This window comes from Phyllostomus hastatus, unplaced genomic scaffold, assembly GCF_019186645.2.
Source record: "Phyllostomus hastatus isolate PE091 unplaced genomic scaffold, TTU_PhHast_1.1 phas_scaffold_78, whole genome shotgun sequence".
Classification (NCBI taxonomy): domain Eukaryota; kingdom Metazoa; phylum Chordata; class Mammalia; order Chiroptera; family Phyllostomidae; genus Phyllostomus; species Phyllostomus hastatus.
This window is the reverse complement of record NW_025334041.1, coordinates 83,884,682-83,911,578: the sequence shown is the minus strand read 5'-3', so window position 1 is coordinate 83,911,578 and position 26,897 is coordinate 83,884,682. Positions and strand designations below refer to the sequence as shown.

Here is a 26,897-nt window from a genome sequence, read left to right as displayed (position 1 = left end):
CAATCAAAGGGTAAGAGGGCATCGCCTGTGTAAAGACAGGAGTGGTAATGTAGGGCATTACAGCCAAAGGCAAGAGAGGGCATGGCTTAGTTCAGTTAACTGCATAGTGTGATTTTGTTGGAAATTACAAGGGTCAGAGTGTGGGAAGAGATAAAGCTAGGGAAATGCACAGTGGCTGATGAAATAAGGCTCTTGAATACCTCACTAAGGAATTTACATTTTATCCTAAAAAGATCTTTGGAGATGTTTAAAGATTAAAGGGTTCGGGAAAATAATGCCAAGATTAGATTTGTGTTCTAAAAATGTCAATTTTGTACCAGTTTTGAGTTTACAGGGTAGAGGGAACAGCTAAAAAGGACACAGACCAATTTAGAGAAGGTTTCAGTGAACTGGGTGAGAAATGGCCTGGGCTAAGAACTAAGGCAATGACGAAGCAGAGAATGGGGTAAACACAGGAGAAACATGGGAGCAGGTACCGTCAGACAGGAAGACAAAGAGGGTTGCTCTCGGATCTTTGGATTAAGTGGCTGCATTTACAGTGATGTCATTCAGGGGCTTAGCATATTCCTTTCCAAGGTTTACAGTGTCTGCCAGACTAATTATCACTAAAGCTTTTCTCCTTTCAGGGGGGTCCACCCTAAGGCCCACAGTCTGCATGCAGCCCAGGATGGCTGTGAATGAGGCCCAACACAAAATTGTAAATTTACTTAAAACATAATGAGATTTTTTTGTGACTACATGTCACAATGTATTTAATGAGTGGCCCAACACAACAATTCTTCCAGTGTGGCCCAGAGACGCTGAAGGGCTGGACACCCCTGCATGCTCCTCTGCTCAGATGTAGTCCTAGGATGCTAGGAATTGCATCATTGGCTTGCCTTGACTTTCTTTCAGTTAGGAGTTCTCAGTTAAGGGAGGTAGCATCTCATAAGATAGCACTTAGATAACAAATGCAGAGGCATTATTTATTGGTTATCCCATCAGCAAGAAAGCTAATGGCATTTATAAAGTAGGGATCATAAAGTAGAGGCATTTAAGCATCCTTCAGTCCCTCGCAGTGAAAAACTGTCCAACTGAAAATGCCAACAGCAGCCCCGTTGAGAAACACATTTAATGGGAGCCCAGATACTCTTGACCCAAACTCTGAATCAGCCTCTGCAATATTCAGACATCCCCTCAGCTCAGCTGCTATGGTATTCCAGCAGCTGCTCTCTCTTCGCAGCCTTTTCAAATACCCTCATATCCCATGAATTATGGACAAAGAGATTCTTAGTTGTCCAATACATTCATGTAACACGTAGGGAGGGAGCAGGTAAGCATGTCTGATCTCCATTTCTACCTTCTATGTAGTCTAATGAAAGCTTTGCCCACTGCACCGAATGTTTCAGCTAAAGTGTGGAAGGAATGAGGAAGGGAAAGAACAGGAGCTATCGCTGACTTGTGGCAGAGTTGAGCTGTTATATCTGACAGTAATTCCACATTGATGAATATATGGAAGACTTACAGTTTCAAAATGACTCTTTTCCAGAAGAGTCTTACCTCTGGACTACCCTCTCTCATGACTATTCCCTTCTTGCTTACTCAGGCCAAAGCAGGGTGGCATAATTATATGCTTTCAGTACAGGCGTTTAATGCCCAAGCATGTCTGGCTTTCCTCTGCATTTAGATACATGGGAGGATGGCATTTTTTTTCATCCTCTTTCCATGTGACTAGTTTTGACCTATAGGTTGTAGGTGGAAGGATGCCTTTTACTTCCAGTTGGAGCATTTCATTGCCAGGCAGAGACCCTCCAGCATGACCTTCTCTTGTAGCTGAGATGGTGAAAACAAGCATTGAGAAGGAGTCTCCACCAGCCTGGCTCCCAGAATGTGCAGACCCCTGCTGAGCCTCATCACACATGAAGCTAGGCAGAAATCATAAACTCAGGCTGATACTTTTGTTGTTTGGTGTCACTGTGATTTTGGGGACTGTCTGTTACCACAGCATGACCTAACCTACCCTGATTGATTCAACGTTCTTTTGCATGTTAAGATTCTTTTTATCTTTGTGCATAAATTGTGAGTCAGAGAGCCTTGGGTGTGAGGTTGAGTGTGATCACTTAGAGTGACCTTGGCTAACCTTTCTAAACCTCAGTGTCTTCATGTGTCAAATGGTGATCATGACTTTACTGATCTTATGTGGCTGTAAAGACAAAATAGGATCATACAGGCAAAGCACTTACCACAGTTCCTGGGAAGGTAACAGGGTTCAGTAAATGCTACTTATTATTGCTTCTTGAAATTGATCTAAAATTTTCTCTTTCTGCCCCACCTGCCCCAAATCCTCATTGTAGCTTTTAGCTTTGGCTGCATAGAGTTCTCCTAATGTCCTTCTGCCTAAAAAGCAGCAAGTCTGGAACTGCTTCTTGCTTCTTCTACATCGCGTGCGGCTCCCAAGACAGGATATTGCCTGCAATGGGCATTCTGTTATCTGTGCCTTTAAGGGATTACATATTTGTTACTGGAAGTGAGAAGATATTTATGCCAAATGAATGAAAGAGTCAGTTCAGCTGAAATGACGAAATCTAATTACTTTTTTGTATAAACCTGGCCAGTTTGAGAAATACGTCAGAAATGTTCAAATACTCACAGTCTTTTGTTGCCGAGAGGTGAAATCCAGTTACTTGGCCAAACATCAAAAAGACACACATTCTAAATTAGCATAAAATGAATCTCATTTGCATTTATGTGACAGCTAAGTCGCCCTAAGGGGTGCCAGAGTTTGTTCCTGGACCACTGAGAGTCCTTTAGCATTTGGAGGTAATTATAGGTTTTCTTAGGATGGGTGCCTTCCTCCAACACTCCTGGATTCTATTCTCAGCTTGACACTGAGCGTTACCAGGTCTCCACAGCTAAGGAAACTCGAGGTAATTACTTGGCTGATCCAGACAGAAACACGAAACAAAACAGAAACACATTTGCCTTATTTATATTTATTTTTGACCCATACACCAAGACTTCCAATTTGTAGGCAGTTCTACCAACTATTACCTGGTCTGATAAGCCCTCTTTGAACCTGGAAGCTAATTTGAGGAAGTTTAAAACCAACCATAGCATCCATCTCAATAACACACATACACACAGTCACACAAAGACATTCCTGGCCCCTGGAAAAAACGTTTTTCTGATGCCTCTTAAATTATTATTATAGCATTTTCAAGGTACCTTCTAATGAACTCTGTTTCCTTGTTCAGAGCCAATGTCACCTTTTCACTATTCAAAACCCTCTTCCACAGCATCTCTGAAAACAAGCTACATCTGTGTGTTTTGACACATATATAGAGTTGAATTCCCCTTCTCCATCAGGTTCAATCTAAACAAATTACTAATTTATTGGACCTTTATGTGCATCATAATCAGATGCCCTTAGAGTCCTATCCATCCATCTGTATCTCAGAAGCATCTCTGTGAGCTGTGGGTGGTGAGAGTCCCTGAAACTCTCAGTCAGCAACAGCTGACTGAAAAGCAGAGCAGTAGCTCTTCAACCAAGTATCGTTATTGCCTTATGCACCATCATTTACTAGGACTCTGTTGCAGGGAGTTTAAATTTTTGGAATCTACCCAGTTCCTCTAGTTGTGTTGACATGTGCTTCCCATTATGATCCAACTGTACAAGGGCAGTGATGAGTGGAAAAAGCTGAGCTGGGAGTCAGGAGCAGACATGGTCCCTGATCTGTCATGATCTAATCTTCGGCCCTTGGGTAGGTCACTTCATCAGTGGGTTGATAAAGGTTGACCATCTGTAAATTAGAGACAGCAGTGCTTGTCCTAGCTACTAAGCAAGGTTGTCTTTGGCACACCTGTGAGATGGCATAGTGTTGGGAGACTTTAGCTCTGATTCTAAAGATTTCTTTTGTAAGTTAGTAGCTGGGAATCCAAAGACATTTCCCCAGAAAAACAGTACTACACCTGGTAGTGAGGTTCCCAGCCTAATGCTATAAAGATCTGTTTAAAGACCATGTTTCTGAACTATGGCACATAGCAGTGATCATTACCTCCACAGGATCACCCACTTGTGGGCCCTGTGGTTGGAACTCTGAGTGGCAAGGCAAGGTCCCTTTGTACAGGGTAAAGAGAAAATGGGTGCTGGACAAAAAAGAAGTGTCAGAGGGAGGGGTACGGAGGCTCCATGGGGAAGGAGGAACATAGGGTAAGCCCGTGGGGGGCCTTTACAAATGTAGGGATTTAATGGGTGATATGCTGTGGCTCTGGCAAGTCTTATAAATAAAGCTACTCAGGGCTTACTATCACCTTCCAGCTCACTGTCTCCTCCTGTCCTCCTGCTCTCTCTGCCACCATTCCATCTCTGAAGTCCTTAGGGCACACATGAATACAGCTAGCACTTCTCTGAGATTCATGATGGAGAATCCCATTTTTCCACTTAAATGACTAAGGGCTTTCTATAAAATAGACCAATATATGATACACAAATACACAGTAGTAGCAGGAGAGTCCTGTGAGAGAGAGGAAAGGTACACACCTGTCCATGGGCTGGTCAACTGAATGCGTTAATCTTTGAGGACCCCCTGGAAGACTTAAAGGAGGCTCCTTGCCTGTTTTTCTCTAAATAAAGGCCTTTCAAATCTGACTTTTTAAATCCCTGATTGAATTTCCAGCAATCTACTTTTCCTGACTGTAACCAGAAAAGCATGTTTAAATGAACATGAAATTCCATCAGTATAAAGCCCTGTGAAGCTCAGTCCACCAACTCCATCGCCAAAGCCGCTAATAAGGCCCTATTGTGTTACTGTGGTAGTCTAGGTTGTCATTATGAAGTCTTCTGCTCCTGGTTGAGAAAACATGATGTTCCATTAAATGTATAATCTGGGTTCCCTCCAGGCTAGAGATGCATTCTGCTTAAAGCTGAAATGAGCTGAGATTCAATGCCATGGAAAAGAAGAGACCATCCACTGGGGGGAAAAGAGCTTTGAGGGGTGGGAAGAACGGTGAATTCAGTGCCCTGTGATCCACTGGTTTCAGCCTGTGGACAGTGTCGTGCTGGCCAGAGGATCTTAGAAGCCCAAGGGGAAAACGAGTCAGCATTCTTTCTCTTTTCAGTGGTCAGGTGCTGGACAGCACTGGTTCTTTCTATGACAGAAGACAGTGTCCTTAGGGCCCACCCAGGGGCCTGTTAGCTATCACTACCTTTTGGCCTCTTCCTCAGCCCTGGGCTTCACAATCCCATTTGAGATGGCAAGCTGGGGTTATACATGCTGTCCTAGCAAGTTCTAGCAAGTCTTTCATTCAGCACAAAAGTAGCTCTCTCTTCAAGCAATGGGACAACTAAAGGAAGCCAGAGGAGTCCACAGAAATGTAAAGTCCAGAGGAGTCCACAGAAATGTAAAGTAAGTGCCCATCAATGTCCCCCCACCATTTGTTTCTCGAAGCACTTTTGGGTCCATGATGTACTGCAAAGGATCCTATGGCACGTTGAGAAATTTACTCCAGGATTAAATATAAAAAAAGCAGCATCCTCTATAATGGTGAAAGGCTCAGTGTGCTAGTTAGAATCGTCCTCATACTTGAAACGATTTTTTAAACATTCAAAGTAATTTATCTTTGCTGAATATAAAAGTAACATGTTCACTGTAGAAAATTTTTAAAATTCAGAAAAACATAAAACAGAATTCAAAAATCTAGAGAGAAATACTATCACATATTGAGTAGATACATATATGTGTTTGTTTAGCTTTTTTCAAAGGTAGAAACCTAATGTATATAATGTTTGGTAAGTATATTTCCACCTAAGGGTATATTATGAGCATTAAATATTTTTCTTAAAATATCTCACAAACATAATAGTATGCATATTTAATACTAGGTACTTATCATGCCTTACTTAATACATCCCCTGCTGTTGGACCTTTAGTTAATTTTCAGCCTCATTTATAAATGGCACTGCTGTGAACATACACACAGGCACTTCTATGTGACTATCTTGGATTTTTTCTTTAGCACATAGAATTGTATGGTGGAAAAGTAGAAACCCATTTTTAAAAAGTATTTGATACATGTTACTAAATTATGTTATTGTCTATGCTATCCATTACAGTAACCATCTATGGCTATTTAAATTTAAGTTAATTAAACTTAAAAAGTTTACCTCCTTGATCACACTAATTACATTTCAAGTGCTCAAGAGCCTCAGATGGTTAGTAGCTACCATACAGACAGCACAGATAAAGAACATTTTGAGCATCAGAGAAAGTTCTATTTCACAGCACAAGTCCAGAAAGACTGCCTGAGTTTATATTTTCCCTGGTAAAATATGACTGTGCCTACCTCTTACAAATTTGCCAATACTAAATATTGCTATTGGTTAAAAATCTTTGCCAGCTTAATACAAATTGCATCTTGATTTTTCATTTCTTTACTGGTAAAGTTGAACTTTAAATTCATTTGACTGTGATACATTTTTTTGTAAATTATTTATATAGTAAGCCTATTTCCTACTGCGATGATATTTAAAAAACTACTTTTTATATATATTTAAAGAGTAATGTGCATTGCAAAAATTTTTGTAACTTACAGAAATTTAAAATTTTAATATATTTCAATCTTTTTGTAGTTTCCTCTATTGTTTCTGCTCTGTTTTAAAAGCTCCAAAACTAAGATTACAGTAGTATTCATCTAAAATTTCTTCTAGTTCTTTCACCATTTCATTTTAAGCATTTAAATTTTCAATCCTGGAATTCATTTTGGTGTGTGGTGTAAAGTATAAATAAACCCTTTTCTTTTCCCATGTTATCAACCATTTGTCCAAGAATCACTTTTTTAAAACAAGAAATTAATTCCCCACTGACTTGAACTTCCACTAGAAGTTTACATATCCTTGGAGCTATTTCTTGATTTTCTACTCTATTCTTTGGCTTTTACCATCCTGTTTTTAAAATTAATTTCCTTTATAATACATTCTAATGTTGGGAGATGTTTAAGTATTTCTTTATTATTCTTTTCCAAAAATGTTTTAACTCCTTTTGCCTGTTTTTCCCCCTCCAAGATAAACCTAGAAACATCTGTTAAATTCAGCCCCAAAATAAATTCTTTCAGAACTTTGATTGAAAAGTTGAATTCAACTTAGAAACTGGTTTGGGGAGAATCAATCATCTGTGACGTATGGAGTGGAGTCACGCCATTCAGGGACATGGTGATTCTGTCCATTATTTCAAGGTTTCTTGTATATCCTTCTGAACCAGCTTTAAAAAATTTTTTTAAGCACAATGATATACATCTCTGACTATTTTCAATACAGTCTCTTCATCTGTGAGCTAGTGCTCCAGTAGCTAGAAGTAACAAAAGAAATTCCATTTCTTAGCATTGGAGTATATTTTCAGTATCCACCTTCTCATAAATCTGCAAGAAAGATCTCACTTTTCATCCAAAGAATCTGGAGTTCAAAACAGCCTTTACGGAAAAATCAAACTCTAGGGGCAACTGCAAAGCACATTTGGTTTCTAGCTGGCCAGCTTATTTTGCAGGACTCCTTTTTCCAATTCTCAAATACTTTCCAGTCTGTGAAATTCATCTCTCCTCCACTGTACCAGCAAGCGCCTCTCCTGGCGCTGGGGAGCTCACACAATTTCAAGGAGCATGCATCTTGTCTGAGGGGCTTTTTATTGTTGAAGTTGTTTTTTGGTAGATAGTATGGAGATTCCTTGAATGGCTGCGGCTTGGCAAATCTAAGGGGATTTGGGAAGTTTAATGGGTCAGATTCAGCTCTCCCTTGAGCACACTCTCGAAGTCTAAACACTACCCATATTCGTAAGGAAACCAGGGCTCCTGCACCTCCCTGGTAGCCTACCAGTCAAATCACCAAGACCTTGAATTCGCCTGCATCAGGGGTTCTCAAGCCCGGGGACTGCTTTTTACACGAAAGGACTTTTGGCAAAGTCTGCAGACATTTCTGGTTGTTTCCCACTTTGGGACTGGGGGCGGAGGAAGGAGGAGGGACGAGGGAGGATGGAGGAGGGGTGGTTCTGGCATCTCTACTTGGCGGCTGTGGGTTGGAGCCTAGGGATGCTGCTAAACACCCCACAATGCACAGGTTGGCCCCACAACAAAATACTCCCCAGCCTAAATCTCCATAATGCGGAGACTGAGAAATTCACCTAGTTTTCCACCAACTGCCCAGTCAGCATGTATTATATTATTCGGAACAAAGGTAATACATTAAATTGGACAGTTATTTAAAAGGAGCCGACAGACTTTAAACAGCCCACACCTCTTACTTTAGACGTGCTCAAAGTTCTGCCTCTCCTAAGCAAGTTTTTCTTACTAAGGTTTCTACAGCAAATTCTCATTTGGCTTCACAGAAACCTAGTAGGTCAACAGCATCCTCCCACTCCCTTGCACGCTCCTCAGTCACGGAAAGCAATGCAGAAAAGCAGTGTGTCTCCGGAACAAGGAGGGACGCCTCCCCTGCGGGCTCCGGCAGCAGAGGATGGGTGGCGCGCTCCCCTGACAAAGGCGCAGCGCTGGGGCCGCGGCTGGATCTCTGGACAGACGAGCCTGTCCCAAAGCCACCCTGCCAACAAGCCCAGCCTGGGGAGAAAGCATCATCAGCTCAACCTAGTGCGTGACAACTTATGGCACTTACTTGTCCAAAATGAAGTACAGGTCAAATCCCCCGTAGCAGGCTGGATCCCCTTCCTCCCTGCGTCCCCCATGCCCGGCACAGATGAGCACAAAAGTGGCTAAAGAGAGACACTTGAAGCCAATGCCGAGGGCTTTCGGCTCCACGGTGGCCATGACCTGCAGCCCAGGGTGAGAGTAGGGTCCTCTCCTTCCCACGCTCCTCGAAGTCGCCAGGACCCTCAGGGACGCGCCATCCGTGGGGCCCTCCTCTCAGGCCCTTTATCCCCCCTCACTCTCCTAAAACTCCCCGGAAGCAATTGTCTGGAGGAGTTCAGGGTTTTCCTTCTGGTTTCCGCTTCGATTCTGTTTCTAGGTTTCAGGTTTCAAGAATCCCAATACTGTACTCCGCTTTTCAAAAAAGAGCTGCTTTTGACTCGGGCCCGCCTGCAGCTCCCGAGGCTGCGCTGAGGTTTCGCAACTGAAGCAGTTCCGCCCAGACTGTTCTTTGTCCCAGGTTTTAAATATTATGGGGTGGGTTTTCAAATTGTTCTTGGTTGGGGGAGTGCTTTGCCTTTTTCTCCCTCCTCTCTACCCCGTTTCTTATTTTGATAGGGGAAGAAAGTCCAAAGGGTGCCACCTTGTGGCGCAAGACGACGAAAGCGCTCTTCGACGTTGGCGGGAGTAGGACGGTGAGGGGTTTTCTTCTTTTTCTCACGCACCTATCCTCCCCTGTGCCCCCTCCCCACCCATTACTTCTTCCTTATTTTAATTCTTCCTCATGCTCCAGCCTCTTTATCTCTGTCCTTTCCTCTTCTATCGTACGTACATCTGCTGATAGGTTCACTGTGAACATTTGACGAGAACTTACTTCTTCCAATCAAGGTGGCACCTACCCCAGACTGGGACCTTTTCAAACAAGCCAGTGTTGCAAATTAAGCAGAAAAGAACAGGGCCTTTGAGATCTGAATCATCCAAGTGACTTTTCTGTACTCTTAGCGCAGATCATAAAAGAGACTGCTGGGGTCCAGCCATGTGGCTGAGAACAGCATGAAGAGTTCCGCAGAGAAGCCTGCTCCCTTCCTCATGGAAAGACTGAGCATTTTACATTATCTCCATCTCCAGATTTTAGAGATTCTGTGGTAGCCTCGTAGCTCTTTTCAGCCTGTGAATTTTGACTTTTTTCACCCTATCTTCGATGTAGGACAGAGGAATAAACAGCTTACAAGAATATGGACCTTTCAAACAGTTTGGGATGGGCAGGGAAGTCTTTTGCTAGGCTTTCTAAAGTGAGGGATCCTCTTCAGAGTTGCCTATGAGCCCCAGCTGCAGGTGGGAACTCAGTTTTAGCTGTGTATGTCTTTCACTCTGGGAGTCCTCAAGACATAGTCAGGCTCCATTTTCCAGGATTATTTCTCCAGATCCACATCTTCCCTTCCACTGCGACCCTCTAAGATCCTCACTCCCTAATATGACCATTCATGGTGGTTTTCCCCACTTTGTCTATGACAAAATCCCACTGTCTTGGAATAATCCATTAAACAATAATTTTGTTGTCAAATAAATTTTGGAGATTCACAATGCATTGCACTAGCCTTCCTCCAAAACTATTTTTAATATCTCTTATTGCCTGATATTCTCACACACTGCATAAGATTGATCTGTGTGTAATTTATAATGTATGGCAGAAATGAAGGTGTGTGACTTCTGAGGTTAGGTCATAAAATGTATTGTGGTTCCCTCCTTGCTTTCTTGGATTGCTTGCTCTAGGAGGTCCACTGCCGTGTCATGAGGTCACCCAAGTAGCCCTTTGGAGAAAGTCCCTGGAGCAAGAAACTGATATCCCCTGCTGACAGCCAGCATCAATTTGCCAGCCACGTGAACAATTAGCCTTGGAAGCGAATTCTGCAGCCCCAGGCAAGCCTTCAGATGACTGCAGCCCTGGCCAACATCCTGACTGCAGCAGCCTCAGGAGAAACCCAAGCCCGAACCACTCAGCTAAGCCATTCTCAGCTTCCTGAACCACAGAAATTATGAGATAATAAATGTTTATTAGTGTTTTAAGCCTCTAATTTGGGGAGTAATTTACTATGTATTAACAGCCAGTGAGTAAATACTTATTATTATGTTGAAGCTTTGAGAATTTTTTTAAGAAAAAAAAATGCCTGGTTGTATATGTCAGACTTACTTGATCATGAAACTGTTCTTTTCAAGTAACCCCTATTGACATTCATACTTTGGAACTACTGCTCTAAAAAAAAAAGAAATTAGGGAGAAATTAAAATATTCTAACCTGCCCAAGTCTTTCTCTTCCTTACCTTCTTCATCTCCAAAATGTTGAAAATCCATCCTGGTCCCTTTGCAGTTATATGATCAGAAAGAAGTTGGGAAGATCTATAGAAATTAAATGGGTAAATGAAAACAGAAAAACCAGGGGGAATTTTAAAGGGAAGGAATGTGAAATTGGAAAATATAATGGAGAGAATATTTGTGAGTGACAGGATTGGCAAGAAATAGGAATGGGCTTGAATGTAGAAGGGGATCTGGGGAACAGGAGGAGTCAGGGAGGCATTAAGAATGCCTTCTCTCATCCTCATTCCCTAGAGACCCCTTAGGTCTTTTTGAGTTTGAGTGACAGAGAAATGTCTCAGAGCTTTGCAAATAAAGTCATTTAGGAAGTTAGTGTGGAAGGAAATCAGAAGTGTCCCGATAGAGCCCTTCAAAGTGGGAGGAAAAATTATTAGTTTTTTATTTTTTAAACGTTTTTTTTTCAGTTACAGTTGGCACTTGGTATTATTTTATATTACTTATAGTGTAGTGATTAGACACTTACATAATTTACAAAGTGGTCCCCCAGATAATTCAACTATTCACTTGGCACCATATATACTTGTTACAACATTATTGACTATATTTCCTATGCTGGACTTTACATCCCCGTAGAGACATCATTATTAAAGAGAGGTCAGAGCACAGCTCCCAGAGGGGGAAGGAAATTCAATGTGAAACAAATTTATGAAGAAGAGGAGAGAGTGGAAGAGGTGCCCTGGGACAAAGATGATGCTTTAGAGGACAGAGGGGCAATTGGAGGGATTCAGATATTTGAATATCCCAGCTGCCTCCAAATTCTAGAAAGAGATATATTAATACAAGCTGGCCATTCTGTAGCTCTAAATTGGCTCCAACCCCCTCTTCCTGTAGCTCAGAGAAATCCATTCCATGCACTTCTTCTGATTAGAGGCTTTTGTGCCAGTCTTACTCACTATGAGAAGATATGCTCCAAACATGTCCGTGAAGTGAACTTGAGATTGAGCTATGGAGATATGGTTATTCTGAAGGAAGTTTGAATTTTTTAAAAAATGGCATCCAGAGTTTATAACAGGGGTATATGAAGCCCCTGATGTGATCTTAACATGGTGGTTCAGCAGGTCTGCAAAAGGAGATATTATCAGGTTCTTTGAACTGGAAACATTTTTCTTTAGCTGTTGAAATATAGCAGCCTCATAATAATTAATTAATGCATGTAGGGAAAAAGGAGAGGTGGATCAGTCACTTGAGGGTGGAGAGGACTGAAGAACAGTCTTCAATGGGTTCCCGCTTGCATTTCCCAGGTTATTTTACAGCTCAGAAATATCCATGTACCAAAATCTCCCTGTTCAAATGTTACCATCTTCTCAAGGGATGACTCAATGCTCTGATTGGACTGAGGGTGTCCAGGCTCCTAATCCTTCCAAGGACCTCAGTGATCTAGCGGAGATTATTTGGACTTCCCAAGGTCCATAGACATAGATATATTAGTTTGGGAAGAAACTTCTCTGCCTCTCAAACTCAAGTCAGTGGAAGAACAATATAAATGGTGATGTTGGGGCTATGGACAGATACTTCTGGGATTGGAGAAGCACAAGCAAATTAAATACACATGTGGAAATGTTTGAATGGTAACCTGGAATCAAGGCAGGGAAGAAGCAATCAAGAGTGCCACATGCTGTGGAAGTGAAGAGGATGAGCCCTGAGAACACCCCATTGGTATGACACAAGTGTCACTGTGTTACCATGGAGCATCACAGTGGAGTAGTACAAGGGGATGTTAGACTGCATTAGGTTACTGGGGAGGGGAGCTTTTCTTTGAAGAAGAGAGAGGGATAAGGGGGTAATTTGTGCATGTTTTATATGCTGTAAGGAAGGATCCCAAGATATCTAAAGATGTCAAGAATTTGAAGTTCCCTGCTTTACAAAAGATTGGGGAATTTGTCCTACTAGACTGATTGTCTTAAAACTTTACTCCTGCACCCTAATTACTCTTCTACCTCACCTGCCTGTCTACCAGCTGCCAGTGACTCACTCTCCCTTACTTGCCCCCCCCAACACATGTGACTGAGTCCCTTTTGTCAAGTTGTCAAAAAAAAGTTTACTGTCCTGATAACATTAACCATCTATTCTTCCAAGAATCTCATTGGGCACTGAAACACTATTTGGGTTTTTGGCAAAGTTTTGGAAAAATTCTCCAGATAACACTGATATCCAAGAAAACTTGGGAAAATTTTTATATAGAAATACTCATCCAATATGGATATATCTGACACTCTCCACCAAATTTTGTGTCAATCAAACAGGCCCAGTGTTTGCCAGGTTCTTGGAGATCCCACTGATCCTTCGGGCATGGTGGTATCCCATAGTCTCCTAAGACAAATCATCATTTAGTAAAAAATAGTCTATTTTTATTGTTAAGAGATTTCCTTCATGCTTGTCCTCCATATAACCACCATTTGCAAGAAGTAAAAAGAGCATTCCCAGAAACAACTTACCATCTGGAACAACAGAGTTTCTAAGAATGTGAATCAGATCAATAATGGCTTTTGGCAGAGATATTAGTAATAACTTTAAGTCCAGGGGCAGAACCATAGTTTAGAGCAAGATGCTCTGATGGCATTCAACAGGCCAGGCCATTCACAACTTTGGCCCAGAAGCAATCAAAGCCTGGTTGAACCCAACATCTTATTAATAACCCTATCCAGAGCCCAGCCCATTCTTTGTTTCAATTTAGGGTATTCTAAAAACCTCCCCAAAACCCTGTTAACAGGCACCCAAATGCAGAGATAAAACCCACTTAACACAGCCCCAACTCAACTCTGATCAATTCAGAGCCCTGGAAAAAATGAGCCAATTTCGTGTGTAAGTCAATGTCAGCCCAAAGACAGATTCTGTTTAATCTGGCTCACAACTCAGCTCAGCTCAATCCACAGACCATCTCAGTCCATCCTAGCATGAAGTTTAATCACCAATCCCCTTTTAGCCCAATCCAGATAGAGTCTAGCCAAAGCTGAAAGCCTAACACAGTAAGCCTTATGAAGAACACATTCCTACAAAGACTTGGACAAGAGGATAATCTATAATTCATACCAGCATATCCTAAAATAATCCAACCCAAATCCTCACAAGGAAAAGCCGTGAGAACAAAACATTAGTTTCATCTAAAACAGAGACCAGGCCAATCCAAACCAGAACTCAGACAAGAGATAAAATTGACCAGTACTGTCCAGGGAACTGACAAACCCAGAGTTTACAAACACCCAATGGAAGACTATATCAGACAACTCAAGACTAGCACAAAGCTAAATGCAAGATCAATTCAGCCCTTTTCTGTCCAGTTCTGCTCAACCCTGATATGATTAAGCATATTTAAGACCAGTATTTAACTCAGAGAACCTAGGCCAGCTTACAACTTAAGTTAACCAAAAGAAACCTACCTAAACCCATCAAACAGATAACTCCTTTAACACTTGGACTAATATATCCAAGTCCCAAGCCAGAAATACCAGTGGTTTACTCAAAGTGTGTAATGGGAATGTGTGGAAAAGGCACTGAGAAGGTGATGGCAAAGAGGTTTACTTGCTTTGGAATAATCCATGGAGCTTTTTCAAGATAGATATATTAGTAGCAAACCAGGAATGAATGAGGAGTTTTCGGAGACATGTGTGGTTTCACACAGTCTTACAGTGGCCGATTTCTTTCCCTCGGGCCTCATGTCCTCTTCTTCTCTGAGCATATCTATTTAAATAGGCAGAATTAGTGGTAATTCCCATAAACGTTTTGATCACTAGGCAGGACAGCACACTAGTTAATAGAGTAATCACACATAAGGGCACCTGGGGAAAAGCACAGCTTGGCCATTACTAACTGGGTGACTGTACAAATGACATGACCTATCTATAACACGGCTTTCCATCTACAGCATGGGGGCACTAATATTACCTCCCTCATTAGGTTGTCGGTGGTTCCAGTGAGATAACGTATGTCTTGTATGGCCCTCAGGAAACGCACAGTGGATTTGTCTCTTATTGTTGTTGGAGGATTCTGAGAAATTATGTGTGAATTTCTCTTTAAAAGGACAAGAATAAATTCAGAAGAACCACTTTCACAGTGTTTGAGTTTTCTAATACCAATGAAACAAAGCTGTTGCTATACCAGGGGCATTCACATTATTAACTTTCAGAAATGCAAAGATAAAGAGTCTAGCTCATCCTAACACTATTGGGAGTTGATGGTTTCCTAGGATGCATGCACAAAACAAATAAAAGCAATGCTTTGGGACTGTCGATAATGTATTGGCAGCAATGCTTTTTCTGCTAGCCAAGAATGCTAGATAGCTAAACTCTAACAAAATGTCTGAGAAAATGGTTACATTCGGTGATGCTTCTTTCTGAAACTGGTTTTTTGAAATCTAATGTTATAATCTAACAATTTTTGAGATCTAATAATCTATTTAAAAATCTTTATTATGTTTTAGCTTAACTAATTAAAAATAATTTTTGGATATCTACTACGGAGTAAGCCCTGTGCTTACACCGAAGATACAAAGACGAACACAACACAGAGCTTGCAGTGTTTGGCTGGGAGACATAAACACATAAGCAGGTATTGGGACAACAGTGTGGTTAACTTCTCCTCTAGAGGAAACTTGACATGTCCCCTCCACCCGACCATGCTAATTTTAAGGGGAAGTAGATCTGACATAACAGAATCCTCAGTGATATGCTGTTGGACTACAGCTCTTTGGGATGACTTGTCCCAGAATATGAATGAGTTAAAATAAGACAAATACCTCTTTCTTCCTACTAATAATGAGATACACCTTCTCTAAGAAGATTCAGAGTGATCAGGAGAAAGCATACAGCAAAGAGAACAAGATCTGGGTTAATCTGCCTCCAGTCTGGGTGAAAGGAATCCCCAGGATCCTTGTCCCCACTATAAAGCACCATGGATCTCCAGGGCATAGAAGAGCTTGGGGGCAGAGCTATAGTTAGTAACAAGGTATGCCTCTACTTGATAAGTTTACGTCTGAGCACTGACTCCTTAGAGAACTTCTTGGGCAGCAGTCAATGCTGGGCTAGTATTCTGGCTTAGATTTTCAGACTCTATTGAGAATGTGTCCCAAACAGATGTCTAAGAAGCAGGCTCATCCTGGAACCTCACATACAAATGCATTTCCCCTTACTGTGGCCAAAGTAACACAGGGGAAGTTGCCCCTCATTATGTCACTCATTATGAAGGGGTCTCTATGTCTCCTGGGACAGAATTGATTCTTGAAGCTAGAACAGATACCTCTCAGAACAGGCAGAACTCAAGGCAAGGATGACGCTGCCACCCAGGCTTTGTTTTCCTCTCTACATGTTTCAGTTAAGGGTTGGGGACTGACTTGGCATGAAACCTTCATTGTCATAAATGTAAGCACTTAAAGTGTGGGTTTAATACGTAAAATATAGTGGAGTCAGTTAATGAACACATAAAGAACACTAAGGGCCCCTACAGCATAGGAGAATTTTCATCTTGAGTGAAAATTGAGGAAAAATCCCATGGAATTATTACAAATTGAAGTGCCAACAAGGAAGAAATAAAAACATGTGCCCAGAACACTGCCCTTTAGAAATCACATTTGCTCAGAGACACAGAAACTTCAGATGATAGGCAAGAAGGCTTTAGAATTTTTTAAATATATTTTATTGATTATGCTATTACAGTTGTCCCATTTCCCCTCTTCACTCCCCTCTACCGTGTACACCATCTCCCACCCACATTCCCCCACTTTAGTTCATGTCCATGTGTCATAAGTTCTTTAGCTTCTACACTTCCCATACTATTCTTGCCCTCCCTGTATATTTTCTACCTACCATCTATGCTACTTATTCTCTGTACCTTTTCCCCTCTCTCCTCCTCCCACTCTCCTGTTGCTAACCCTCCATGTGGTTCTGTTCCTGTTCTAGTTGATTGCTTAGTTTGTTTTTGTTTTTGTTTTAGGTGTGGTTGTTAATGATTGTGAGTTTGCTGTCATTTTACTACATGAGTTTTTTATCTTCTTTTTCTTAGATAAGTCCCTTTAACATTTCATAAAATAAGGGCTTGGTGATGATGAACTCCTTTAACTTGACCTCTGAGATACACTTTATCTGCCCTTCCATTCTAAATGAAAACTTTGCTGGATAGAGCAATCTTGGATGTAGGTTCTCACCTTTCATGACTTAGAATACTTCTTTCCAGCCCCTTCTTACCTGTACTGTCTCTTTTGAGAAATCAGCTGACAGTCTGATGGGAACTTCTTTGTAGGTGACGTTCCCCTTACTTCTTGATGCTTCTAGAATTCTCTCCTTTATTTTAATTTTGGCTAATGTAATTATGATGTACCTTGGTGTGTTTCTCCTTGGGTCCAACTTCTTTGGGACTCTCTGAGCTTCCTGGACTTCCTGGAAGTCTATTTCCTTTGCCAGATTGGGGAAGTTCTCCTTTATTATTTGTTCAAATAACTTTTCTACTTGTTGCTCTTCCTCTTCCCCTTCTGGTACCCCTATAATTTGGATGTTGGAACATTTAAAGATGTCTTGGAAGTTCCTAAGCTTCTCCTCATTTTTTTGAATTCTTATTTCTTCATTCTTTTCTGTTAGTTGTTTCTTTCTTCCTTCTGGTCCACTCCATTGATTTGAGTCCCAGTTTCTTTCCCATCACTATTGGTTCCCTGTGCATTTTCCTTTATTTCACTTATCATAGCCTTTGTTTTTTCATCTAGTTTGCGACCAAATTCAACCAATTCTGTGAGTATCCTGATCACCAGTGCTTTGAATTGTGTATCTGTTAGATTGGCTATCTCTTCGTCGCTTAGAAGTATTGGGTGTACAGCTTTGATTTGTTCTTCTGTTTGAACCTTTTTGGGGGGGGTCTGGTTATGCCTGTTATGTACTGAGAGCAGAGCCTTAGGTGTTCACCAGGGCGGGTTAACCCACTCACAGTGTTGTGACACTGTATGTGGGGGCAGGGTCCTAGAGGGAACAATGGCACCTGCTCCACTCTCTGTCAGACTTCAGTCCCTTCTGCAGCTTCCCCCAAGCAAACTGGGCCTTTCCAGTGCTAATTCCTGTGTGGGTGGGCTTTTGTACGCTCTAGAACCCCGTGGGTCTCTCCAACGCACTCTCCTGTGAGGCTGGGAGTCTCTCCCTGTGCTCAACCCCCACAGGTGTTTTCAATCAGTGCCCTGAGGCTCTAATTCCTGGCGCTGGGACCCTGGGTTATATGGTCTATCTCACTGCCCAATTTCACCTGGTATGTCTGCATCAGAATGTGGGACTGCCTGGACAGCCAGTGCCTTGTGTGCAGAGCCTCACTTCACAATCATTGCCTCCCTGGGTCTGCCAGCCGCCTGTGTGCCCAGGGTTCGCCCACTGTGGTCTTGCACCCAGGATGCCTTATGTGCTTGTTGTGCCTTGACCCCTCTCAGCCTGGCTTCCCAACTCCGCCCTTCCTACCGGTCTGGATGAGTGTGTATATTTTAACTCTTCGATTGTCCGACTTCCATACAGTTCAATTTTCTGTCCAATCTGGTTGTTATCTTGTTTCTAAATTGTTGCTGACCTTATTTTGGTCATGTGAGGAGGCACAGTGTGTCTACCTATGCCTCCATCTTGGCCGGAAGTCCGGCTTTAGAATTTTGTGTCTGTAAACAGAAACTATAAAAACTGAAGTATAGAGGGAGTTCATCACCAACTTAGTAAGCAATGGGATCAGCCTGCAACAATTCTTAATCATGTGGCCAGTTCAGGAACTTTGGGAAAGGAAAAAAAGGGAGGAAAAACATCCAAATTCAGCAAACTCTATGATATGTAGTAACATTTTTCAAATACATTTCTTAACATATGGATAGTTCCCCATTAATCATGTTCTCCTAACATGAAATTGAAAAAAAAAAACAAGAAGCACATTTTCTAGTCTACACTGCTGCTCTAGTTCAGATATATACTGGTGGTTCTACTATGTACCTATAGTTGGATTACTTTTTTCTCTCTCTGAGATGTCTCCATTTATTTTCTTCAAAATTTCCAATATACTCTTCTTTACTCTTAATTGATACTGATGTTTCATATTTAACTGGAAAATTAGAATCCAGAAGACATTTATGTATGTGAGTCTTACACTCAGGAGCAACGAGTGGGCTAAATACCTTTGGGCTAATGACTTCTCATGAGCGTATAAGTTGAAGTTATGAGTGTGTTTGCATACCACCCTGGGCTAAGTGATGCCAGTGATAAGAAATGAGGCTCAAGGATGGAGACTCTGGACACATCATCAATTTTATACCATTCAACACAGAGAGAGAAACCGAGAAGGAAAACAAGACATTTCTAGGAGGGAATACTTGTGAGTATATATTGGGGTGGAGAGGGTAAGAAGAAAAGAACTGAAAACTGTTCATTAGATCTACCAACTAGACATTCTTTGGTTATCTTCATAAAAGGAGTTTAATGGAAATGATGCTGGAAAAAAAGGAACATTCACAGAACAAAAAAACTCTTAGAAATTAAGGCACATGGGTTGGGGAATAGGTAAAAGGCAGGAATGGATTAAGATACACAAACTTCCAATTATTAAAACAGTCACAAGGGTGTGAGTATACCACAGGGAATTAATCAGTAATGTTGTAATAACCATGTATTGTGTCAGATGGGTTTTAGACTTATCAGGGTGATCACTTCATAAATTATGTAAATGTGTAATAACTATGTTGCACACCCAAAATAATATAATATTGTGTGTCAATTATAATTGAAAAATGTTTTAAGAATTTAAAAATAAATCAATAAGTTTAAAAAATTGAAGCACAATAGTAAAATTGAAAAATTCAACAGAAAAAAATGAAAAATAAGATTGAAAACACTGTTTCAGGGACTTAAAAGATGAAAAGAAAAATATGAGAAAAAAATATGCTAAATAATGGACAAGTGCAGGAGGTCCAACATTTGAATTACAGAATGTGAGAACAGAAAACATAGGGAGAAGAAACTTTCCTAGGATGAAGGACAAGAATTTCTAGTTTGAAAAGAACTCTGATTGTCCAAATCAAGGGCTAAAAACAGACCTCCTCTAAGCCCACTATTAAATTTCAAAACACTTGGGACACAGAGCAGGTTTCATGAGACTTTACAGGAAAAAATTAGATCATACAGAGGAATGGAATGGCTGAAGACTCCTCAAGAGCAACATCTGAATCCAGTAGGTAACAGAACCTTCAAACTTCTCAAGAAAAAAATAATTTACAATTCTGAATTCTGTACACAGGCAAATTATCAATGAAATACTAAGGTAGAATAAGATGTTCAGACATGCATGATCTCAAGAAATTTACCTGCTATAAATATTTTCTCAAGATGGTTCTGGAGGGGTCCACACAAATGAAGAAGTAAACAAAACAAAACAAAACAAAAAAGAAGACATAATACCAAGGCAAAAATGAACCCAGCTGTGATGGTTAATTTATTGTGTCCACTTAGCTAGACTTTAGTGGCTAATTGCTTGGTCAAACATCAGTCTAGATGTTGCTAGGAAAATATTTTTAAAATATGATCAACATTTAGATCAGTAGACTTTCAGTAAAACAGGTTACCCTCCATAATGTGGGTAGACATCATCCAATTAGTTAAAGGTCTTAAGAGGAAAGACTGAGGTGCCCAGAAGAAGGAATTCTGCTTCCAGACTACCTTGGGACTCAAGATTGCAGTATTAACTATTCCCTGGGTCTCCCTGCTGTCCTGTTCTGCAGGTTTTGGACTTACCAACCTCTACAGCTGTAGCCATGTCCTTAAAATAAATCCCTGTCTCATGTTTTCTCTTTCTATATATCCTATTGGTTCTATTTTCTGTGGAGAACTCTGACAAATGCACCATCTCAGGACAGGGGCAAAGAGAATTCTTAGGAGGACAGCAAAGTGATGTTCCAGGATAACAGACATGCAGATGGTTAAAATGCAGCCAATTCAGAGAAAAGGAGAGCAAAGGTCTGCTAAAAGCATTCTGCCAGGTGAGAAAGAGAAATGATAGCTACCTTGATGTGACTGACACAGGAGAACTAAATCTCATGTTTAAAAATACCATATTATCTCACCTATAAGTGGAACCTAATCAACAAAACACACAAGCAAGCAAAGTACAACCAGAGACATTGAAATAAAGAACAAACTGACAGTAATCAGAGAGGAGGAGGGAGAGGGATAATAGGGGATAATGGCGGGGCCATTAAGGAACACGGATAAAGGACACATGGACAAAGGGGGTAGGTTCAAGGGTGGGAGGCAGGGATGGGTGGGGCAGGGGTGCTTGGTGGGAAAATGGAGACAACTGTACTTGAACAATGAAAAAGAAATATATAATGAAAAAGGAAGTTGATGGATAATGTCTGAGACTGATGAACCAAGCAAGGCAATGTGGAAGTGCCAGAAGAATTAGCTGAAAGAGTTAAAAGGTGTGGGGGCTGGGAGCTGTGGAGAATGGTGGAGCAGGAAATGGAACATTTTGTTGTAAGACTTTTAGACAGTTTAACTTTTAAGCTATGTGCTTTTACTAGTTTGAATATAAATTCACAATATTTTTGAAAATGAGAACCTTCAGATTTTGCTAAAAATTCTACCAAGGAATTCTGCAAAGTTTGTTTCATTATATTGGGATATGAGCACAAAGGAAGCCATGTTGCCTTTAAAATAACAATTATGTGTGTGGATTAGATATCAATACATGGAGAGATTTATAAAATAAAGTTTAAATATAGGAAAGGTTGGAAAATAAACACAGTACAAGTAATTTATAAATATTTAAAAACCACCAAAAATCATACACACACACACACACACACATATCATATGCATACACAATATGTATAACTACATATGATTTTTAGTGTTAGCATCAATGTTTATAAATTACTCTGTGGTCTGTTTACTTTAATGTGCTTGTAAAGATACACACATATATAAACATGCCCACAGTTATAACTAAAACATAAAATAATGCCTAACATTAGCAAAGTGATTTTAATAAGTTTGGATCTTTATCCAAGTGGTATATTACATGGCCTTTAAAATCGAGACACATGAAAACTGTAAAATGTGAGTAATGTTTCATGTGATTACATGAAACATTGAGACTATATATTGGTTATGATGGCAACTATGAAAAGTATTCATGTGAATAAGTGCTTGAAAGTAAATTTTACAAATCAAATAAGGTTAGAAACAAAAAGAGTAGATTAATATATGATACTAACAAGCAAAACAGAGAGATTTATAGATAGCCAGCTGACAGTTCTTCATGGGGCAGGCAGGTACTGGGGGTGGGGGTGTGGAGGGATTGAACAAAAAAGGAAAAAGGAACTCAGGGCCAGGAACAACGGTGTGGTGATTGCAGGGGTGGAGGTGGGGAGGGGAGTAGAGGTAGAGGAGGGTATAGTGTGGATATACGGTGATAAAAAAAAAATAGATTACAGGAGACAGTGAACACAGTGTAACTACAAAGTTAATGTGAACTAGGAAGAGTGCACTAGCTGGGATTCCCAGGTGGGAAGGTTGAATTGAAGGAGGTTTTTGTGTTTGTTTGTTCCCAAGTTTTTTTTTTAAGTTGGGAGAAGAGAGGTGGAAGGAAGGAGAAAGGTGATGGTGTTGGCATGAGGAGGCAGGAAGGTGAGATTTAGAAAAAAGAGGGAAAGGTTGGCCTGGACCAAGGAAATGAGCTACAGGAATGCTCTTAAAGGGTCGTGGGTGCTGTATTTCATTTCACTACTCACAGTAACTGTTATTTCGATATCATGTCCCTCATTCCATGCATAAAAGCCTGAGTCTCTGAGAGGTCAAATAACTTTCTTTAAACATCTGTGCACCTGTAAGCAACAGCTGGAATGCAGGCCTGTTCTTACAGTATTTGCCTCTGCTCTTTCACCCATGTGGCCCTTTGAGACAGTGGGATCTTGACAAGTCTGTAAGTTGGAAGATACAGAGTTGAAGGAGTTTTGAAAGGCTAAGTTTAAACATGATAATCATTTTTTGTGCAATCTTTTCCACTACAAGAGTTCCTGGGAACTGGACTTCCTGGATTCCATTCAAGACACAGTGCTGGGCATAACCAAGAGCTTACCAGCAGCCGTTTCTTTATTCTACATCCAGCACACTGGTTTTTGTATCATCAGTTTGTGGACCACCTAAATGTTTTAAATAATGACCTTGTTATGTTTAGGCAAATGGACAATGAGACATCTTCCTTTGACTTATGTAAGGGCCAAAGATCCTTGAATTCAAACACAGGAATACTATTTCTTTACTGTAACATTACTTTGCAGAACAGATGTGCCAAGCCAGTGAACAGGGAAGAGTCACTTGAATAAAAGTGTTGTAATTGCATTTTGTTTCCAGGAATGTTTCTGGATTCTTGTGGACACTCCACCCCCCCATATTTTGAAGGGTGAGGCCTCATGAGGAAGGGGAGCTGAGGTGCTGCCAGGACCTGCTAGCACGATCAGGCACTCTTTCCAGCCTCACCTACCTACACACAGGCCTGTGTCCCTTGGAGCTTGTGGAGTAGCAGAGGTCCATGCAGAATTCTTGGGAATTGGGTTCTCTGAGTGCCTCTTCAATATGGAATTAAGTACGTTCAACGTCAAAGGCAAAGATTGTTTATTAGTTGGAAGCCTAGGGTCAATTCAGTCCATCTGAGGCTGAGTCTTCCTGAAGGAGGGGGGATGTACCTGTGTGCAAAACTTGGAACAGCCATCCCCTTTCAGCCCCTGGGAGAACTTAAACCTGTGTGCTCACTTCTCCTCAAGTTGCTGCCACATTAATCCTGTTTACTTTCCACACCATGGACACCTGCCCCATCTCTTAAGTAAAATGATCTGGAGAGGGAATCGAACAGATGCTAGCACCTTTGACAAAGGGCCTTGACAGTGCTGGGAGAGGCAGAACCAGTGCTAAGCATGGGCTAGGATGAGTTTGGGGTGAGAGGGAAAATTGTTGAGGGCGGATTGTCTGTCCACCAGGGTCCTGCGTAGCTTCAATGGCTGTTGGAGATATTAGCATTGGTTGGCATTCTGGCCATCTACTACTATAAAATAAAGCACCCCAAAATGTAATGACTTCAAATAAATTACTGTTATTGCTCATAGTTCTGTGGATAGACAGGAACTCAGGTGGGCATTTCTCATTTGGGGTCTCCCACATGGTTGCAACAAGATATTGGCTGGGCTTCATTCATCCAAAGAATCACTTGAGTTGGATATTCAAGGCAACCCATCCACATGCCTGGCAGTTGAGGCTGACTGTCAGCTCAGGTGGAGCTCTTAATCATAACATGTGTGTGCCCTCCCTGTGTGGCTTGGTCTTCTTACAGCTTGGAGACTCACTTTACAAAAGGAGTGGTTCAAGATTGAACATTTCAAGGGTTTCAGGCAGTGGTGGCAAGTCTACTTATGTCTGACCCTTGGAAGTCTCTGAACGTCACTTCTGCTTCTCTCTATTGGTCAAGGAAAGTCACCGAGGCCAGCTTAGAACTGAAGGGAGAGAATTAGACTTTACTTTTTGACGCCAGGAAAGGCATGCCTATATAATGAGGTAAGGAACTGATGGGAGGCCATATTTCAAGAGCTTACCACAGTCAGTAGACTTCAGCCAGAACATGACAGTGGGCAGCCTGGAATGTATGTAATTGAATACAATACATGGTTATTAATGCTTACCATGCACCAACACCTTTGCGTACATTATTATATTTAATATTTTAGCAACCCTATTACATAGTGTGGCAGATTGATTTTTTGGCTCTAATTCTTCACCCTTCCTTGGGTCCATGCTCTTTGCACATAACTTTTCAGTGCCTCTCACATGAGAAGTATACAAGGGGATTACTTTCCCATACCTTGACTTTTAGTTTTGCTATATGACTTCCTTTGGTTCATGGGATGATTGTAGATGTGATGCAAATAGGGTCTGCAATGTACTTGTTTGGTTGGCTATGCTTTGTGGCATTTTTGCCCTTGCCATGAGAAAAATTTCTTCCAGGTTGGTTCTGTGTCTTCTACCTGGAACCCAGAATGAAAAATGTGGAACAGACCAGAGTCAGCTGGATTTATAACTTAATGCAGAGATGTTAAGCCAAGCCCAGCCTAGGTCAGCCAATTCCCAGCTAGCTGACCACAGAGGGTGAAACAGAAATGCCTATTATTGAATGTTACTGAGATTTGGTGGTTGTTTGTAATAGCTGACTAATGCAGGCGGCATTAGTAGCTTCAAGTTCTTTTTTTTTTAAGATTTTATCCATTTATTTTTAGAGAGGGAAGGGAGGGAGAAAGAGAGAGAGAGAGAGAAATATCAATGTGCAGTTGCCTGGGGGCCGTGGCCTACAACCCAGGCATGTGCCCTGACTGGGAATCGAACCTGTGATACTTTGGTTTGCAGCCCGTGCTCAATCCACTGAGCTACGCCAGCCAGGGCTCAAGTTCTTTTCCTGGAGACTGAGAAGTTAATTAACTTACCTAAAACCAATTTTTGTTTTGAGCTCTCCTTAGTCCAGCACCTCACACTGTCTGCTAGACTGCTACTACAGGCAGGTGTGACTAAGTTCCTCCACTACCCTAATGAGCAGGAGGTGGGAAGTTGAAGGGGATTAGTTTCTAGGGACCTAAGCGGGAAGGTTCCTGCCTGTATTCCTTTCCTAGGAATTTCTTAGAGATTGCTAACAGTTTTGATCTTGGGATGTGTGTGGTTGGGAGGGAGGTTGTTATGCTGAGTTTCATTGTTTCTTGAGTAATTTCCACTGAAGAGGTAAACAACTGGAGAGACAGGGCCCATTTATAGAGCTTGAGCATAAAAGATAGAATTATTGATGTAACTGCTATGTGTGGTTAACCGAAGAACTCCAAGGGCCCTGGAGGATGCTGGTCTCATAGAGATGAACTCTGCAAGTGTGTGTGTGCATGTGTGATGATAGAGCGACTGGAAATCTGTACCCTGAATCTCTAGCTTTTGATGCACTTCATGATGAGAACAAATGGAGGACATTAATTTAAGACTTAGCTTTTGATATTTATGCAAATTAAAACTTTCTCTTTTATGTTCCATGCTTGCTCTCTCAGTGAATGATATTATATGAATAAATGTGTGAGAGAAAAAGCACAAGATTCATATGTCTATTTTGAAAAAAAATATTAGATTCATAGAGAAGTTGTGAAGGTAGTACAAAGAATTCCTGCATACCCTTCACCTAGCTTCCTCTAATATAATATGAAAGGCCATCTCGACCAAGGCACAATAATCCAAACTGTGAAATTAATGTTAAGACAATATTAAGAAGACAGTGTTAAGTAACAGTCAGAAACAAACATTGTCACAATATTATTAACTAGCCTACAGATTTTCTTTGGATTTTACCATTTATTTCTTTACTATCCCCCTTTCTCCTGCAGGATCCAGTCCAGGAGACCATATTGCATCTAGTCATCATATCTCCTTGGTCTCTGCCAATCTGTGACAGTTTCTCAGTCCCCTCATAGAAAGTTGAGTTGGGTTTTCCACAAAGATATGCCCAAGCCCTAAGTGCTGCTACCTGAGAACTTATTTTGAAAATAGGGTCTTTGCAGTTGTAATTAAGTTAAGGATCTCAGGAGAAGGTCATCTGATTGGTGTCCTGAGAAGAGAAAGGAAAGGAAGACTCAAGACAGACAGACATATGAGAAAGAAGGTCCTATGAAGACAGAGGCAGAACATGCAGTGATGCTGCCACAAGCAGAGGAACACTGGGGGCTACTGGAGGCTGGAAGAAGCAAGGAAGCATTCTTCCCACAGCCTCTAGAAGGAGAAGACCCCTGCTGACACTTTAATTTTGGACTTCTGGCTTCCAAAATACTGAGAGAATAAATATTTGCTATTTCAAGCCACTGAATTTGTGGCAATTTGTTGTAGCAGTGCTGAGAACTAATACAAGGACCTTGACAG

At 41.2% G+C, this 26,897-nt stretch overlaps 1 protein-coding gene across 1 annotated transcript in view; it reads right to left on the bottom strand.

Moving 5' to 3' along the window:
• ANTXR1 (ANTXR cell adhesion molecule 1) overlaps positions 1-9,130 on the bottom strand; it is a 233,728-nt gene extending 224,598 nt beyond the window's left edge. The window contains exon 1 of the mRNA XM_045827714.1: positions 8,636-9,130. Within this exon, the coding sequence (XP_045683670.1) occupies positions 8,636-8,787 (152 nt within the window). The 5' untranslated portion in view covers positions 8,788-9,130. The remainder of the gene's footprint in view (positions 1-8,635) is intronic.
• Between the last annotated feature and the right edge of the window lie 17,767 nt (positions 9,131-26,897).